General features: G+C 44.4%; 1 protein-coding gene and 1 pseudogene across 4 annotated transcripts; both read left to right on the top strand.

Annotated features, from left to right (window-relative positions):
- LOC112250563 overlaps positions 1–11,122 on the top strand; it is a 51,031-nt pseudogene extending 39,909 nt beyond the window's left edge.
- A 1,001-nt stretch (positions 11,123–12,123) lies between these two features.
- Positions 12,124–16,535, top strand: LOC112250562 (transcriptional repressor protein YY1). 4 transcript variants are annotated; one of them, XR_002953539.2, is made up of 7 exons: positions 12,124–12,812; positions 13,880–14,042; positions 14,341–14,385; positions 14,617–14,677; positions 14,813–14,971; positions 15,401–15,714; positions 15,834–16,535. XR_002953539.2 is itself a non-coding variant. In XM_024420815.2 (6 exons), exons 1-6 carry the CDS (start codon positions 12,269–12,271, stop codon positions 15,581–15,583), a joined length of 1,155 nt encoding a protein of 384 aa, XP_024276583.1. In that variant the 5' UTR covers positions 12,124–12,268; the 3' UTR covers positions 15,584–16,535. The 4 variants fall into 4 exon arrangements, 3 of the variants coding, with proteins under 3 accessions (XP_024276583.1, XP_024276584.1, XP_024276585.1); XM_024420815.2 differs by having other exon boundaries at positions 15,401–16,535; XM_024420816.2 differs by having other exon boundaries at positions 12,125–12,812; positions 13,892–14,042; positions 15,401–16,535.
- The last annotated feature ends 262 nt before the right edge of the window (positions 16,536–16,797 follow it).

The following is a 16,797-nucleotide window of genomic DNA, read 5'->3' as shown; positions in this document are numbered from 1 at the left end:
CTGCGAGGCCCCTCTCTTTTTGCAAAGTCACACGGGCAAAGCTTGGGCTATGTAACTGGTCTCGCTAGACATCCAGGCTGCCTCCCACAATGTTTCAATGTTCCAGCTCAACGCGTCTGTCTGAAACAAAACGTCCGTTTGGCGTAGAGGAACTACGTCACTGCCATATCGGTTTAAATGACATGCTAAATAGCAGCTAGCAAGTTGCTGGATACCCAGCAAACCAAAAGTGGTTATGTGAATGTTCCCAGAACATTTGTTAGGTCGCGTCGAATGTCCTCATAAGACTGTCCAGTCATGCTGAGGATTATAGAACGTTTGTCTAAAACATTCGCCTGATGTTGCAAGAATGTGCCTAGAACACATTTCATTTGTTCTGTGAAGGTTCCCCAGAATGTTTCATTCGGTTGTGGAAACAGTCTGGTGGGAACATTGTGGGGACATCACAAAATATATTTTTCCAAAACACATGACATGTCCAGTTGTGCAGATGATTCCACAATGTTTCTTTTCGGGTGCAAAAAACCTTCACCTGATGTTACAAGAACATTCCCAGAACACATTTTGTCTGTTCTTTAAAGGTTCCCAGAATGTCTCGTTTGGTTGTGGTAACAGTATAATCATTAAAATAACTGGACAGTTTTTGTGTTATGAGAACATTTGCCGCAACCTAAGGAATGTTTTGGGAACTTTCGCAGAGCCAATTTTGGTTTGGCGGGGAAACATTACTGGTATGTTGTGTTATTACATTACCTGGAAACCTAATGAGAACATTCGGGGAACGTTCTGTGGAGGTTGTTACAGATGTTGTGCACAACATTTTACTGAATGTTAGGAGAACATTCCAAGGATATGTTGTATAAATTCTATTAGAAAACCCTAACTAGAACTTCATGGGAATCTTAGCTAATGTTCTGGGAATGTTCCAAGTCTGCTGGGTAGTTTGTATCAACTACCTTCACTAAACGCGAGATTTTTTTAAAATTATTTTTATTATTGAAGTTAAGAAGAAAGTCACTGCTATTGCCTAGGGTCATATTTACGAGACTACTATGTAACAGGAGTATGTGTTTGTGATGTAAGAGAGAGTGAGTGACAGCTGTGATGCAGGTGGGAGTGGTCTACGCCTCTCACCTTTCAGGTAGATAAGAGACACACACTGGGATTCTCTCTCTCTCTCTCTCTCTCTCTCTCTCTCTCTCTCTCTCTCTCTCTCTCTCTCTCGTCGAACACCAACATCAACAATAAAGCCAACCATACAAACAATTGGTAATAAATATCTCTTGTCTTTTCTCCCCTTCTCTCTCTCTCTCCCTTCCTTCCCTCCTCTCCTTCCAGGCCCAGTGGTCCCGCGCCAAGTCCAGAATGGGCCCACTACAGACGAGATGGAGGTGCAGAGAGCAAGGTAAGGCATCGAGGTACCCCGCAACAAGACACAGCATTGGCAAAGCAGCCACACGATGGTCACACCACATTGAAACAACGTTCACACAACACCCACGCAACGTTGGCACAATGTTTTCCACAGAGAGGATCACTGCATTGTATAGCTTCGTTATTTGGATGTCAGCATGGCTAAGACAGGAAACACATCAGACACCACATTCACTGAACTTCCCAGAACTATTGCCCAACGACAGGATTAGATCAGTAAACACACGGTGTTGTCTGCGAGTCTGTCAGCAAAGACTGCACAATAAAGAACGGTCTGTCACACGGACTCAGTCTGCTAACAGGCAGCAGCCCTGCCCACATGACCCCCAGCCAGACATCTGTCCTCATCAACCTTTTATTCCTCTCCTCCCTCTGTTCTCTCTCTCCCTCTGTCTCCTCACAGGATTAACATACAGGGGGGAGAGAGCGGGAGTCTCAGAGAGTCTGACAGCGAGAGAGAGAGAGAGAGAGAGAGAGAGAGAGAGACAGAGAGAGAGTAAAAGAGGGAAAGAGAATGATGGAGCTTTAATGACGGCTAAACACAGGAAGTACTTATTTGTGCTAAATCACGGTCGGCAGATTGTGGAGAATAGATGTTAATATCAGATTTGCGCTTGAGATTATGCTCCGGGACTATTAGATTACACCATAGCACCTATTCAGAGAGGTACAGTAACTCAAGCTGTTTCTGCTATCTATCTCTGTCTCTACGCCCCCTAGGGAATTACACAAGCCCTTTGTTGCCTGAGCTATTTCTGCTCCGCTTATCATTTCATCTCAATTCCAAATGCCAAAGCAGAAACAGAACAAACAGGATTGTATTATGGATATGTGACGACCTCTCAGTGGAGGACACTCCTGAGGCGCCCACTAGTGGTAAGAGCCAGGGTTGCACTGCAGCTCTTTGCCATGTGGAGATGAAAATATCAGGTGTGTGTGTGTGTGTGTGTGTGTGTGTGTGTGTGTGTGTGTGTGTGTGTGTGTGTGTGTGTGTGTGTGTGTGTGTGTGTGTGTGTGTGTGTGTGTGTGTGTGTGTGTGTGTGTGTGTGTGTGTGTGTGGAGCCCCTCCAGTGGTAACAGTCAGTGTGTATCTCCCAGACCTGTGGCTGCTGGGTCAGCACATCTCGTCTCCAACATTACACGCAGCTGGAAAATTCCACTTCCTCTCTGTGTGCTCTTTCTCTCTCTGTCTGCTGTCAATTCAATCTCAATTCAGTTCAAAGGGCTTTATTGGCATGGGAAACATGTGTTTACATTGCCAAAGCAAGTGAAATAGATAATAAACTAAAGTGAAATAAAGAATCAGAAATGAACAGTAAACCTTACACTCACAAAAGTTTCAAAATAATAGAGACATTTAAAATGTTATATTATGGCTATGTGCAGAGTTGTAACAATGTGGAAATAGTTTAAGTACAAAAGGGAAAATAAATACAACTAAATATGGGTTGTAGTTACAATGGTGTTTGTGCTTCACTGGTTGTCCTCTTCGTGTGGCAACCTGTCCCAAATCATGCTGCTGTGGTATTTCACCAAACAGATATGGGAGTTTATCAAAATTGCAATTTATTTTGTATTATTTGTGGGTCTGTGTAATCTGGGGGAAATATGTGTCTCTAATATGTCTTTCTGTTTCTCTCTGCCCAGAGCTCTAACAAATGCATCTCACATCAGAGGGGGAGAGGGGAAGAGAGGGAGGGGGAGATAGAGAGTGGGTAAAGAAGGAGAGAAAGGGGGAAAAGAGAGGTGGAAATGGGGGATAATCTCATAAAGCCTGCAGCATAGTGAACAGCAGGCAGAGTATCTCTCTTGTCACGGAGGTTAATAGCACTACTTGTCCATGTACTGCACATAAGATTTGATTTGATTTGATTCCTGCACATAAGCAGACATACAGGATACTGACACTGTGTGTACAAAACATTAGGAACACCTGCTTTTTCCATGACAGAGACTGACCAGGTGAATCCAGGTGACATCTATGATCCCTTATTGATGTCAACTATTCAATCCACTTCAATCAGTGTAGATGAAGGGGAGGAGACAGGTTAAAGAAGTATTTGTATGCCTTGAGACAATTTGAGACATGGATTGTGTATGTGTGCCATTCAGAGAGTGAGTGGGCAAGACAAAAGATAGAAGTGCCTTTGAACGGGGGTATGGTAGTAGGTGCCAGGCGCACCGGTTTGAGTGTGTCAGGAACTGCAACGTTGCTGGGTTTTTCACGCATGTATCAAGAATGGTCCACCACCCGAAGGACATCCAGCCAACATGACACAACTGTGGGAAATTTTGTCATCTTCATGGGCCAGCATCCCTGTGGAACGCTTTCGAAACATTGATGTACATGCCCTGATGAATTGAGGCAGTTCTGAGGGCAAAAGGGGGTGCAACTCAATATTGGGAAGGTGTTCCTAATGTTTTGTACGCTCAGTGTATACCACCACATCCCGTCATTTTACCAGACCTTGGACAGCTGGAGAACTGTAGAGCTGTAGGACTGTAGGCTAACTGACTGTGGTGCATTTAAGCAATAAGGCCCGAGGGGGTGTGGTATATGGCCAATATACAAATCAAATCAAATCAAATTTATTTGTCACATACACATGGTTAGCAGATGTTAATGCGAGTGTAGCGAAATGCTTGTGCTTCTAGTTCCGACAATGCAGTAATAACCAACAAGTAATCTAACTAACAATTTCAAAACTACTGTCTTATGCACAGTGTAAGGGGATAAGAATATGTACATAGAGATATATGAATGAGTGATGGTACAGAGCGGCATAGGCAAGATACAGTAGATGGTATCGAGTACAGTATATACATATGAGATGAGTATGTAAACAAAGTGGCATAGTTAAAGTGGCTAGTGATACATGTAATTACATAAGGATGCAGTAGATGATATAGAGTACAGTATATACGTATATACCACGGCTAAGGGCTGTTCTTATGGATACCAAACCCCCAAGGGACCTTATTGCTATTATAAACTGGTTACCCGTGGTATACGGTCTGCTATACCACGGCTTTCAGCCAGCCTGCATTCAGGGCTCGAACCACCTAGTTTATAAATACAATTGAAGGACTGCTGGCTGTATGACTCACTGGCTGTTTGTCAAATGTCCCTGCTCTATGGGGCAATAGGGCTCAGTTGGCCTATTTCACTGACTGTGCTATGACAGGCATAAATTGGAGGTGGGCTAGCTGACTGGCTGACTGACTGACTGTGTGTCTGCTGTCTCCCCAGGCAGATGATGGAGCAACAGCAGATGCAGGCCCACATGGAGAGGGAGCGACGATCCTCAAACCCAGGTGAGGAAAACGCTAAACTCAACCTACTGAACAGTGAAATGGAAATGTTTTAAAAGTAAAGGTCGTCTTTACAGTCTCAAGGGCCTGATGTGAGTGCATACTCCCTTTCAAAGTCAGACACTATGTGACACTATAAACAATGTCTTATTTTCTCTCTTCTCCTTCTCTCGCCCTCTCTCAATTTCACCAGGCTCTCCTTTCCCGGGCCATCCCGGTATGCTTTCTGTAGCCCCCCCAGCCCCCATGCCGCCCCCCATGTCCATGGGCTCCTCTTTAGGTGGAGGCCCCCCCTCCCTGGGTGCCCCTATGCCTCCTCCCCTCCCGGGCCCCCTCCCCCCTCGGCAGGGGCTCCCCCGCCCCCCCTGCCTCCTCCGCTGCCAATGGGTGGAGGGGGACAAGGTGAGGAGGCTTCCGCCCCAACGGGACTTGCCGCCATGATCGCTGGAGCCAAACTGCGCCGCGTCAATAGAGTAAGATGCCAATCACACTAATCACCATGTTACATAACATAAAGTAGTGCATGGACTTACCCTCTCAGACAATCTATCAATACCGTCTTAGACATGGGGATGTAAGAGCATCCTATGAGGGTTTATAAAGATGTAATGACCTTTATAGTAGTAACAAAAAGGCCCAGGCAAACACACTGCGTGTGCATCTCAAAAGTCTAAAGACCTCCTCTCCTCCTCCTCTTCTTCGTTCCTTCATCTGCACTGATCTCATAACAGAGGATGGGTGAAAGCACAATGTTCACCAAGCCCAGCTCTTTCCTATCAGTGGAGCAGAACTAGGAAAGGAAGCCCCTTCAGACCCTTAACTTGTGCTCCGCCTCTTACAACCAGGTGTCGTCACACACACTCCGTTCTATCCTCACCTAACATACGCTGTGTGTGTGTGTGTGTGTCTTCCTTCTCTCTCCAGCCTGAGGACTCTAACTCTTCAGGATCGGGGGCCAAAAACGATGCCAACAGGACGAGTGGCAGCAGCGGAGGACTGATGGAGGAGATGAATGCTCTGCTGGCGCGGAGGTCAGAGCATAGAGTTAGAAACACTAGAACAGACATTCCTATTCAGAGCATTGTTAAAACCACCACAACAGACATCTCTATTCAACATAATTTCCTGTCATATGTGGAGTGGGCCGGCAGCCATATTGAATGTACTACTTTGATATCAAACCGAATGAGGGCCTGACTTGAGGCTTCTTCTTGCCCCCAGAAGGAAAGCAGCGTCAGAGAAGCCTGAAGACAGCCAAAACGTGAGTGATGCTGACTGATGATACAACAGTGACATATGTCTCTTTTCATCATTAAATGTATGGCTCACTTCTCCTTAGTTGACCTCAACATGTTCCTCCTGTTGTTTTTCAGGATGACCCCAACGGATCCCCTTCACCCAGCACCAGGGGTGGACAAAACGCCACAGGTACTACAGTCATACACACTACATACAATATACACAGTACAAATGCAACACCATAGAAACTGTACTACACAAGAGCAACACAATGTATACTGTACGACACAAGAACAACACAATGTATACTGTATGGAAACAATACAATTGACATGTTTAGGTAATGTTTTCCCTCACCTGACCCCTGTCTTCTCTTCTCCTTCCCTCTCAGATGGAGGGAAGAAGCCATGGGACAGAGCCAACTCTGCCGAGAGGTCATCACTGGTGTCAAGGTGAGAACCTGAGGGACTCAGTCAGTCTATCAACATACATCTCGTAATTAATCAACAAGGCTGGCACTAAGACAGCATTGAATGAGCTGTATAACGCCATAAGCAAACAAGAAAACGCTCACCCAGAGGTGGCGCTCCTAGTAGCCGGGGACTTTAATGCAGGGAAACTTGTTCAACCAGAGGGGAAAAAACTCTGGACCACTTTTACTCGACACACAGAGACGCATACAAAGCTCTCCCTCGCCCTCCATTTGGAAAATCTGACCATAATTCTACCCTCCTGATTCCTGATTACAAGCTAAAATTAAAGCAGAAAGAACCAGTGACTTGATCAATAAAAAAAAGTGGTCAGATGAAGCAGATGCTAAGCTACAGGACTGTTTTGCTAGCACAGACTGGAATATGTTCCGGGCTTCCTCCGATGGCATTGAGGAATATACCGCATCAGTCATTGGCTTCATCAATATGTGCATCGATGACGTCGTCCCCACAGTGACTGTACGTACATACCCCAACCAGAAGCCATGGATTACAGGCAACATCCACACTGAGCCAAAGGCTAGAACTGCCGCTTTCAAGGAACGGACCTCTAACCTGGAAGCTTATAAGAAATCCCGTTATGCCCTCCGGCGAACCATCAAACAAGCAAAGCATCAATACAGGACTAAGATCGAATCGTACTACACTGGCTCTGACGCTCGTCGGCTGTGGCAGGGCTTGCTAACCGTTACAGACTAAAAAGGGAAGCACAGCCGAGAGCTGCCCAGTGAGCCTACCAGACGAGCTAAACTACTTCTATGCTCGCTTCGAGGCAGATAACATTGAAACATGCATGAGTGCACCAGCTGTTCCGGACAACTGTGTGATCATGGTCTCCGCAGTCGATGTGAGCAAGACCTTTAAACAGGTCAACATTCACAAGGCCGCAGGGCCAGACGGAATACTGTGAGCATGCGCTGATCAACTTGCAAGTGTCTTCACTGACATTTTCAACCTCTCCCTGTCCGAGTCTGTAATACCAACATGTCTGTAGCCATGAAGTGCTTTGAAAGGCTGGTCATGGTTCACATCAACACCATTATCCCAGAAACCCTAGACCCACTCCAATTTGCATACCGCCCCAACAGATCAACAGATGATGCAATCTGTATTGCACTCCACACTGCCCTTTCCCACCAGGACAAAAGGAACACCTATGTGAGAATGCTATTCACTGACCACAGCTCAGCATTTTTTAAATGTATTTTTATTTCACCTTTATTTAACCAGGTAGGCTAGTTGAGAACAAGTTCTCATTTGCAACTGTGACCTGGCCAAGATAAAGCATAGCAATTCGACACATACAACAACACAGAGTTACACATGGAGTAAACAAAACATAGCCAATAATACAGTAGAAAAAAAGAAAACAAAAAGTCTATGTACAGTGAGTGTAAATGTGATAAGATAAGGGAGTTAAGGCAATAAATAGGCCATGGTGGCGAAGTAATTACAATATAGCAATTAAACACTGGAATGGTAGATGTGCAGAAGATGAATGTGCAAGTAAAGATACTGGGGTGCAAAGGAGCAAGATAAATAAATAAATACTGTATGGGGATGTGGTAGGTAGATAGATGGGCTGTTTACAGATGGGCTATGTACAGGTGCAGTGATCTGTGAGCTGCTCTGACAGCATTCAACACCATAATGCCCTCAAAGCTCAACAATAAGCTAAAGACCCTGGGACTAAACACCTCCCTCTGCAACTGGATCCTGGACTTCCTGATGGGCCGCCCCCACGTGGTAAGGGTAGGTAACAACACATCTGCCACGCTGATCCTCAATACAGGGGCCCCTCAGTGGTGCGTGCTCAGTCCCCTCCTGTACTCCCTGTTCACTCATGACTGCACGGCCAGGCACGACTCCAACACCATCATTAAGTTTGCCGATGACACAACAGTGGTAGGCCTGATTCCCGACAACGACAAGACAGCCTATAGGGAGGAGGTCAGAGACCTGGCCTGGTGTTTCCAGAATAGCAACCTCTCCCTCAACATGATCAAGACAAAAGAGATGATTGTGGACTACAGGAAAAAGAAGACAGAGCACGCCCCCATTCTCATCACCGCGGCTGCAGTGGAGCAGGTTGAGAGCTTCAAGTTCCTTGGCGCCCACATCACCAACAAACTAACATGGTCCAAGCACACCAAGACAGTCGTGAAGACGGCACGACAAAATCTATTCCCCCTCAGGAGACTGAAACGATATGGCAAAAGGTTCTACAGCTGCAGCATCGAGAGCATCCTGACTGGTTGCATCACTGCCTGGTATGGCAACTGCTCAGCCTCTGACCGCAAGGCGCTATAGATGGTAGCGCGACTGGCCTAGTACATCACTGGGGCCAAGCTTCCTGTCCTCCAGGACCTCTATTCTAGTCAGTGTCATAGGAAGGCCCTAAAAATGGTCAAATACTCCAGCCACCCTCGTCATAGACTGTTCTCTCTGCTACCGCACGGCAAGCGATACCGGAGCGCCAAGTCTAGGTCCAAGAGGCTTCTAAACAGCTTCTACTCCCAAGCCATAAGACTCCTGAACATCTAATCAAATGGCTACCCAGACTATTTGCAGCCCCCCCCCCCCCTTCCTCTTTCCACCACTGCTATTCTCTGTTATCATCTATGCATAGTCACTTTAATAACTCTACCTACATGTACATATTACCTCAACTAACCGGTGCCCCTGCACATTGACTCTGTATCGGTACCCCCCTGCATATAGTCTCGCTATTGTTATTTTACTGGAGCTCTTTAATTACTTGTTACTTCTATTTATTATTCTTATCCGTATTTTTTTAAACTGCATTGTTGGTTAGGGGCTCGTAAGTAAGCATTTCACTGTAAGGGCTACACCTGTTGTATTTGGCACATCTGACTAATACAATTGGATTTGATTTCAATCAAGGGATTGCCTGTTTAACTGTGTAAATGACTGTACATGTTTCCCTCTGTACACTTAATGCCTTATATGTGCACTTGTTTTTCTCTTGCATGTTCGCTCTGTGTGCATTTGTCAAATAAATACATTGAAATACCAATGATATAATGAAGGGTGTAACTGTGAGAGTGTTTTACTTTTCTGTAGGGTACGACCTGTGGGGAGTAGCAGCGACACAGACGCCTTAGACTTTGACAGAATGAAGCAGGTAAGGTGGCCTGCAATCAGTCAGTGGCACATATGCTTTTTAAATCTGAAGAGGTATTATACCTGTTATGATTAACTCGTTTGTCCTTGAAACAGGAAATCTTGGAAGAAGTCGTTCGTGAATTGCACAAGGTGAAGGATGAGATCATTGATGGTACGTCGTCCTCACTCACCTCGCCAGAGAATGTCTCCATGGGAAATTGAGTGTAGTTTACTACACATACATTTGTAACTGATCAAATGTGCTTGTTATTGTTAGAGAGGGAGAAGTGAGACGTATTATCCACCAGAGAGCATCAGAAACAGAGAAACTGTAACTAATAATGCTAATATACTAATATTGGGCTTTGACAGCACCTTTTATGTTTATGACATGGCCTGTAACACTCCTCTTGTGTGTCACTTCTCTCTTCCAGCCATTAGACAAGAACTGAGCAGAATCAGTACGACATAATCTTTCATGTGATCCCAGCTTTTGGAACCATCGTTCCCCCCCACGCCAACTACTGTTAGGAAGCAAGGAGAGGATCAAAGGCCCGGACTACGACCTTTTATTTATTGTACATTGCTGTGATGTTGTAGCAACGTAACAATGTTGCTGTAAGACTACAGGAATGTTACGCTTGGTTTGGAAGAATAGGACGGATGGACACTCTCACTGCTTTTCTCTGTTTCTTTGGTTTAGGTTTTCTCTCTCTTTTTCCCTTCAATCTGTCCATCGGTAACCCATGTTTGCTGTTCTTTTTTCCAGTCTAAAAGGCAACATTTATTCAATTCAATGAAGTAACCTCTTGTTTTTTTTAGGAGTTTATTGTTTTGTTTTTAAAAAATGTTGTTTGGGGTTATTATTACTACCATTGTCATTATTATGACTATTATTTTTATTATTGTAGATGTAATGGTGTGAACATGAATCGTAGTAGTTTAAGTGATGGCAATAGTAAAAATGACAAAATAATCATGATAATGATATGGATGATGATAATAATAACACATCATTTTATGTCAGCCTTTTATATTTTATATTGTATTTTTTTTTCCTTTTGGTTTTGTTTTAAAATACAATAATAAGCACATACGGATTTCTTTCTCATGACCTGACCTTGAGATTTTTTGAAGAGTTTTGTATCCTTTTTCGCCAACACAGTTTTGTGTGTGTGTGTGTGTGTGTGTGTGTGTGTGTGTGTGTGTGTGTGTGTGTGTGTGTGTGTGTGTGTGGAATCACTGACTGAAAGATTTTTAAAAACAGGTCTTTAACCTGAAAGGGAGGGTGGTATATAAACTATTGCTCTTTGGATATTGCAATCTTATGAAAAGGAAAACATCAATACACCAGAGTATTTGTGATGATGTTGTTGAAAATGTTTATTGGCTGCAAGAATAAGTATTGTTCGTTTTATTATTTACTTTTTTTGACCAAGTGCTTCCTGGTTTAAAATTTTTAAAACGACACACACTACATTAAAAATGAATTCAAATAAAACTGTGAACAATGTCTTGGATACACAAAGTGGTCTCTGATTGTGAGTTTTGTCTGTTAGTTGTTTTTTTTTTTTGTTCTGCTTGATTAACTGCTTGATTCAGTGTTCATTCTCAAGTATTCACCTAGTCAGACTGTGTATTCATACACTATGGGCCACTATGTACATCATTTGGTCTATCGGTTCCTTTCGGTTTTACTTTGTAACAACACATAATACTATCCTGGGTTCGAATTCATTGGGGATCAATTTAGAGCAGTGCAATGTATAGGGTTGAATGATTCTCTACATAAAGGAGATCCTGATAAGAATAGACTCTTGCAGGCAGTAGGCGGGATAGGTATTGCAGATACATGACTGCACCACAAGAGACAATACAATATACTGTCTGGAATGTGGATTTTGTTGGATTTTGTCCCCATGTATATACTGCCATCTGGAGGTCAGATTAGGAAAGAGGTCAAAGACCAGCTACTGTATATAGAGTAACCTACTTTACAGTAAAGGTGTTTTTGTAGAAAACCCAACAAACATAAATCAAGGGCAGTATTTCCCTTTGGATGTGTAGGGTAATATTCAAGAAGTATATGAAACGGTATGAAATACATCTATAGGATTAGATGGGCCAAATACCCATGGGTATTTGAGGTGGCCGCTTCTCTACCAGGGCTTCCCAAACTCGGTGCTGAATCAGCTGTGTAGTGCTAGGGCAAAAAACCAAACATGCTCCTTTGGGGTGCCCCAGGACTGAGTTTGGGAAACCTCGCTCTATGAAATAGTCATTTTCTGCATTGAGAAAACTATTTAAGTCTTATGTTGCATTACGCATAGCAGTGAGTTGGTCAAAGTCTTTGTGGCCCTTCATGTTTTAGCAACCTAAAAAATATTCACCAAGCCATTCATTTATTAATTCATATGTGATTCATTTTATTTTTTGGTCTAAACATATCCCTCACCAGACACCCTGTTCTAGAAGTCTCGCGATGTTTGTGATTTTTTTTTTTTTAGAGCATAGTGGCGACGGGAATTGGTGGTGTGGGACGGAATTGAGTTAGATAGCTATTTGCGTTATCGTAGAGAGAGAGAGAGAACTGGAACAGGGGGTGTGTTTGTTGGGCAAACGAACACAGCACAGGGTGCGTGAGAAGCAAGCTGGCGGAATTCAACATGGCATCCGGCGATACGCTGTATATTGAGGCGGACGGCTCGGAGATGCCGGCCGAAATAGTGGAGTTGCACGAGATAGAGGTGGAAACGATACCAGTGGAGACTATAGAGACTACGGTGGTCGGGGAAGAAGACGACGAGGACGATGATGATGACCAGCCGATGATAGCACTTCAGCCGCTGGTATCAGACGACCCGAATTCGATCCACCACCACCATCAAGAAGTGATCCTAGTGCAGACAAGAGAGGAGGTTGTTGGCGGGGATGATTCGGATATGCATGCGGACGGGAGTTACGAGGATCAAATCCTCATCCCCGTCCCAGCACCCGGCGTCGAAGACGAGTACATCGAACAGACTCTGGTGACTGTGGCCGGGAAAAGCTCGGTTGGTCGGATGAAGAGAGGGGGAGGCGGCAGTGGCAAGAAAGCGGGGAAAAAGAGCTATTTGGGTGCTGCAGAAGCAAGCGGTAGAAAATGGGAACAGAAGCAAGTGCAAATAAAGACTCTGGAGGGGGAATTCTCTGTTACAATGTGGGCTTCGGGTAAGTGGTCGGTTGTATGTAATCCGTCAATTCGAAAAGTGTATCTCGCTCCCGGCATTGTTCGTTAGCCTGTGCAAGGGGCCTTGTTGCAGGGCGTTGTCCTTCTGCACCAGTCTATTTCCTCGGGTAGTTCACCAGGCCACGGTCGGGATCACTTTGAGTTGTTTTCGGTGCAGAATTGCCTGTCGGTTAGGTTGAAATGTTTTTGTTATGAAGGGAGGCCATGTTTTTAGATGTTGATGGGCGCCGCCATGTTCCCCGAGAACCAGTATGGCGGCCCGAAAAAATGGCGATAGAGCGGCGGGGCGAAGATGGCGGCGGTTGGGGGAGCAAGCGCGCTGTTGGCTCCAGAGACTAGGCCGCGGTGGCGTAGCCAGCTAGCTATTTTCCACTCGGTTAACTAGCTAGTTGGCTATGCGGACAATTAGTTAGCTGCCGCCGTGATTATCTAGACCAGTAACCCTGTAATTTAGCACCAGTTGAGTTTTAACTTAGATTTTAAATAGCTGGGCAAATATATTTGTTTGCTAAAAAACGAGTCGCATTTCTAGTCTACGCCCACGCATTGATGCACACACTTTTCGTCCGCATAACCAGCTAACGTTAGCTAGCTTTAATATATATATATATATTTAGCTCTGTTACTGTTAACAAAGGTTCTATAAGTTACAGCTAGCGAGTTTCCAACACAAGTAAGACGTTCCTAAACACGAAGACCCTTCCAGTATTGCATGAGCAACGTGTATCCGCATTTGGATTATGCATGATTGATACATTAGAATTATAGTCCCCCGTTCGCTTGCTAGTAAACCCATTATAATGTGGCTACAAAAAATAAATATGCGACTACCATCAGGGCTAGACATTATTTTGGCTGGTGCAGGGGGATCAAGGTGATGCATGATTGTATAGATTGTATTTACTTTTGGTAATAACACAGCCAGACTAGGTACACTGTCTAGAAATATTGCTACAGTATTGTTGTTAACATGACTGTTTTCAAACTGCGATGGTGTACCCCGGTCTTGTAAGGCTATTTTCGGTTAAGTCCCTGCATTGTATCCTAGATGACAAAAAAGACATCGACCATGAGTCGGTTGTTGAAGAACAGATCATTGGTGACAATTCCCCTCCGGACTACTCTGAATACATGACTGGGAAGAAGCTGCCCCCTGGAGGGATACCTGGCATCGACCTGTCAGACCCCAAACAGCTGGCAGAGTTCGCCAGGTCAGTGTCTGTCTGTTTAAACTCACCTGTCCCATCACGGATATATACAATGAACACACAACTATTGCATAGCCTAAGCTCTGACACATAAATAATTGTGGCACACCTTGTAACGTGGTATTTAGCAAGATGCCAGGATTTGTGATTCTCTTCATGTTGCCTGGCTACTCAAGTCTTGGAAGGTAGCACTTGATGTGGCAGCTTTCCTGTAGTAGATGTCGGAGGTATATAGCCTAGTCTCCTTCCTAAAGGGAGTGATGAGCTCTTTCTGACTCCCGTTTGGATGTTGTGTTCTTAGCCCCTTCAGTAACTCTGCGGGTCCCTATGGTCAGAGCCCAGTGCGGTAAGTTCTAGACTTCAACCCACGCACTGACACAGAGCACCTGGACACAGTGAAAGGAGGGAACCGGCTGTTTCAGCCATGCTGAAACTCTTCCATGGGTGCTGGTTTATATTATTTGGTTAGCAATTGAACATGGTTACTTGAATTTTGTATATGGGCAACATTATTTGAGTTCTGTTTCCTGTGAATGCAATAGAATGAAAGTTACCTCCATATCTGATGTTTTCTCAGGATGAAGCCGAGGAAGATAAAAGAAGATGACGCTCCCAGGACGATAGCCTGCCCTCATAAAGTAAGTAGTCAGTTTCCAGCAGTATCTTTCCTACCCGGTCTCTTTCTCAGTTTATGCCCGACTTGACAGTTGTCTTGGTCCCCATTGAACCGTAAGGCGTCCCACATGGCTCAATAACGGAACTCTCTCACTCAGGGCTGTACTAAGATGTTCAGGGACAACTCGGCGATGAGGAAGCATCTCCACACCCACGGGCCTCGCGTGCACGTCTGTGCCGAGTGTGGCAAGGCCTTCGTAGAGAGCTCTAAACTCAAACGCCACCAACTCGTTCACACAGGGGAGAAACCCTTCCAGGTACAATACCCAGACACACACACACTCACATAAAAGGAGAAACCCTTCCAGGTACAATACCCAGACACACACACTCACATAAAAGGAGAAACCCTTCCGGGTACAATACCCAGACACACACACTCACATAAAAGGAGAAACCCTTCCAGGTACAATACCCAGACACACACACTCACATAAAAGGAGAAACCCTCCCAAGTACTCTGTGTTTGACACTGTAGTGTAACATTTTTGCCACAGGGTTTATTCACAAATTTAAAATAAGTCCCTTAACTTGCATTGAGGGTCTGCGTACATTTTGCTAGGACATTGGCCCAAAAAGACTAATGCATGTTGAGCACTGAATTTAACTGCACACACTTACTATTAATTCATATATCCTAATAAATGTTTCTTGTTGTCCATCCATGGTCTCCTTTCTGTGTGCAGTGTACTTTTGAGGGCTGTGGGAAGAGGTTTTCGCTGGACTTTAACCTGCGCACACACGTTCGTATCCACACCGGTGACCGGCCCTACGTATGCCCCTTCGACGGCTGCAATAAGAAGTTTGCCCAGTCAACCAACCTCAAGTCTCACATCCTCACACACGCCAAAGCTAAAAACAACCAATGAGAGCCCTCCTACCTGCCCCAAATCCCACCCCCACAGCAGCATCTTAATGACACCACACGTCAACTTCCTTTTGAGGAAAGAAACAAATGGGTGGGGGGGGGAGAAGAATAAAGACTAAAGAAATTCAGAAGGTACTGAAATTCTCCCCCCCTCTTCTTCTCCTATTGGATAGGCTGACTAAAGTACAGCGGCACTCTTGAAAAATAATAAACCCTTCTCCCATCCCCCTCTCTCTCTCCTCCCTTCATAGTGGCATCATGTTGTTGCCAGAAATATGGAACTCATGGACAAACATCAGACTATTCTTTCTACAATGGAGCTGTGAGAGGGAGGGAGCAATCTGTTTGTTTTCCCACTTTAAATGAATTTCCACTGACCGGTCTTCATATTTACTGCATAGCTTTTAATTTTCTATTTCTCCAAGTGTGCATATTGTACACTTATTTTGGGATATGTTCAGTAAGACAATTTGTGATTATTATTGAGATCCGCTTACCATATGATAGTCCCTCAGACAAGACTTACTGTACCATCACATAGCTTCAAATAGTATTTTCTGTAAAAAGTTTTGGTTTGCATATTCATCCCTACTTTTGGTTGTATTCCTTCTAACCATTAAAAAATCTTGTATACTTGTATTGTATGGCTGTATTGAAATGATGTAGACCTTGATAGAGGTGTGATTTAAGTGTTAACCAATTTAACTTTTAGTCATGAGTTGCTTTCTTTTATATGGATTGTCCCCTTGCAGAGAAACGTGTCCCTACCGTTGATTCACTGCGAGCCTGTCTCTGTTGGAATACTGAAACGCATCAAATGAAATCGCCAGCGTGACCACCAGTTTCTTTGTTAGAATGTAATGTACAGGCGTCCGTCAACCATGAACTTTCTTTGTTGATATTTACACCCATGTATTTCAATGGCCCACAATAAAACGGTCATCCCAAATCCATTTTTTACTTTTCTCATTCCTTTTCTAGGCCTGGGGTGTAATCATTAGTCCAAAATGTTGCATTTGCAATTAAAATATGTTTTTTTGTTGGGGGGGGGGACAAATTCAGGTAGGTCCCTCCCTGTTTGTTTTCTAGTGAATAGATCCCCTGATGTGAGCCCGGAGTGTTTCTCGTAAGTGTGGTAAAAAAAAAAAACATATTGCTTGCATAATACTGGAGACATGGGCTCAATCCTAAATTGACCCCTGTGCACTTCTGGAG

This window comes from Oncorhynchus tshawytscha, linkage group LG05 (genome assembly GCF_018296145.1).
Source record: "Oncorhynchus tshawytscha isolate Ot180627B linkage group LG05, Otsh_v2.0, whole genome shotgun sequence".
Lineage (NCBI taxonomy): Eukaryota > Metazoa > Chordata > Actinopteri > Salmoniformes > Salmonidae > Oncorhynchus > Oncorhynchus tshawytscha.
The sequence above is the reverse complement of the archived record's forward strand: the minus strand, read 5'-3'. Positions and strand labels throughout refer to the sequence as shown.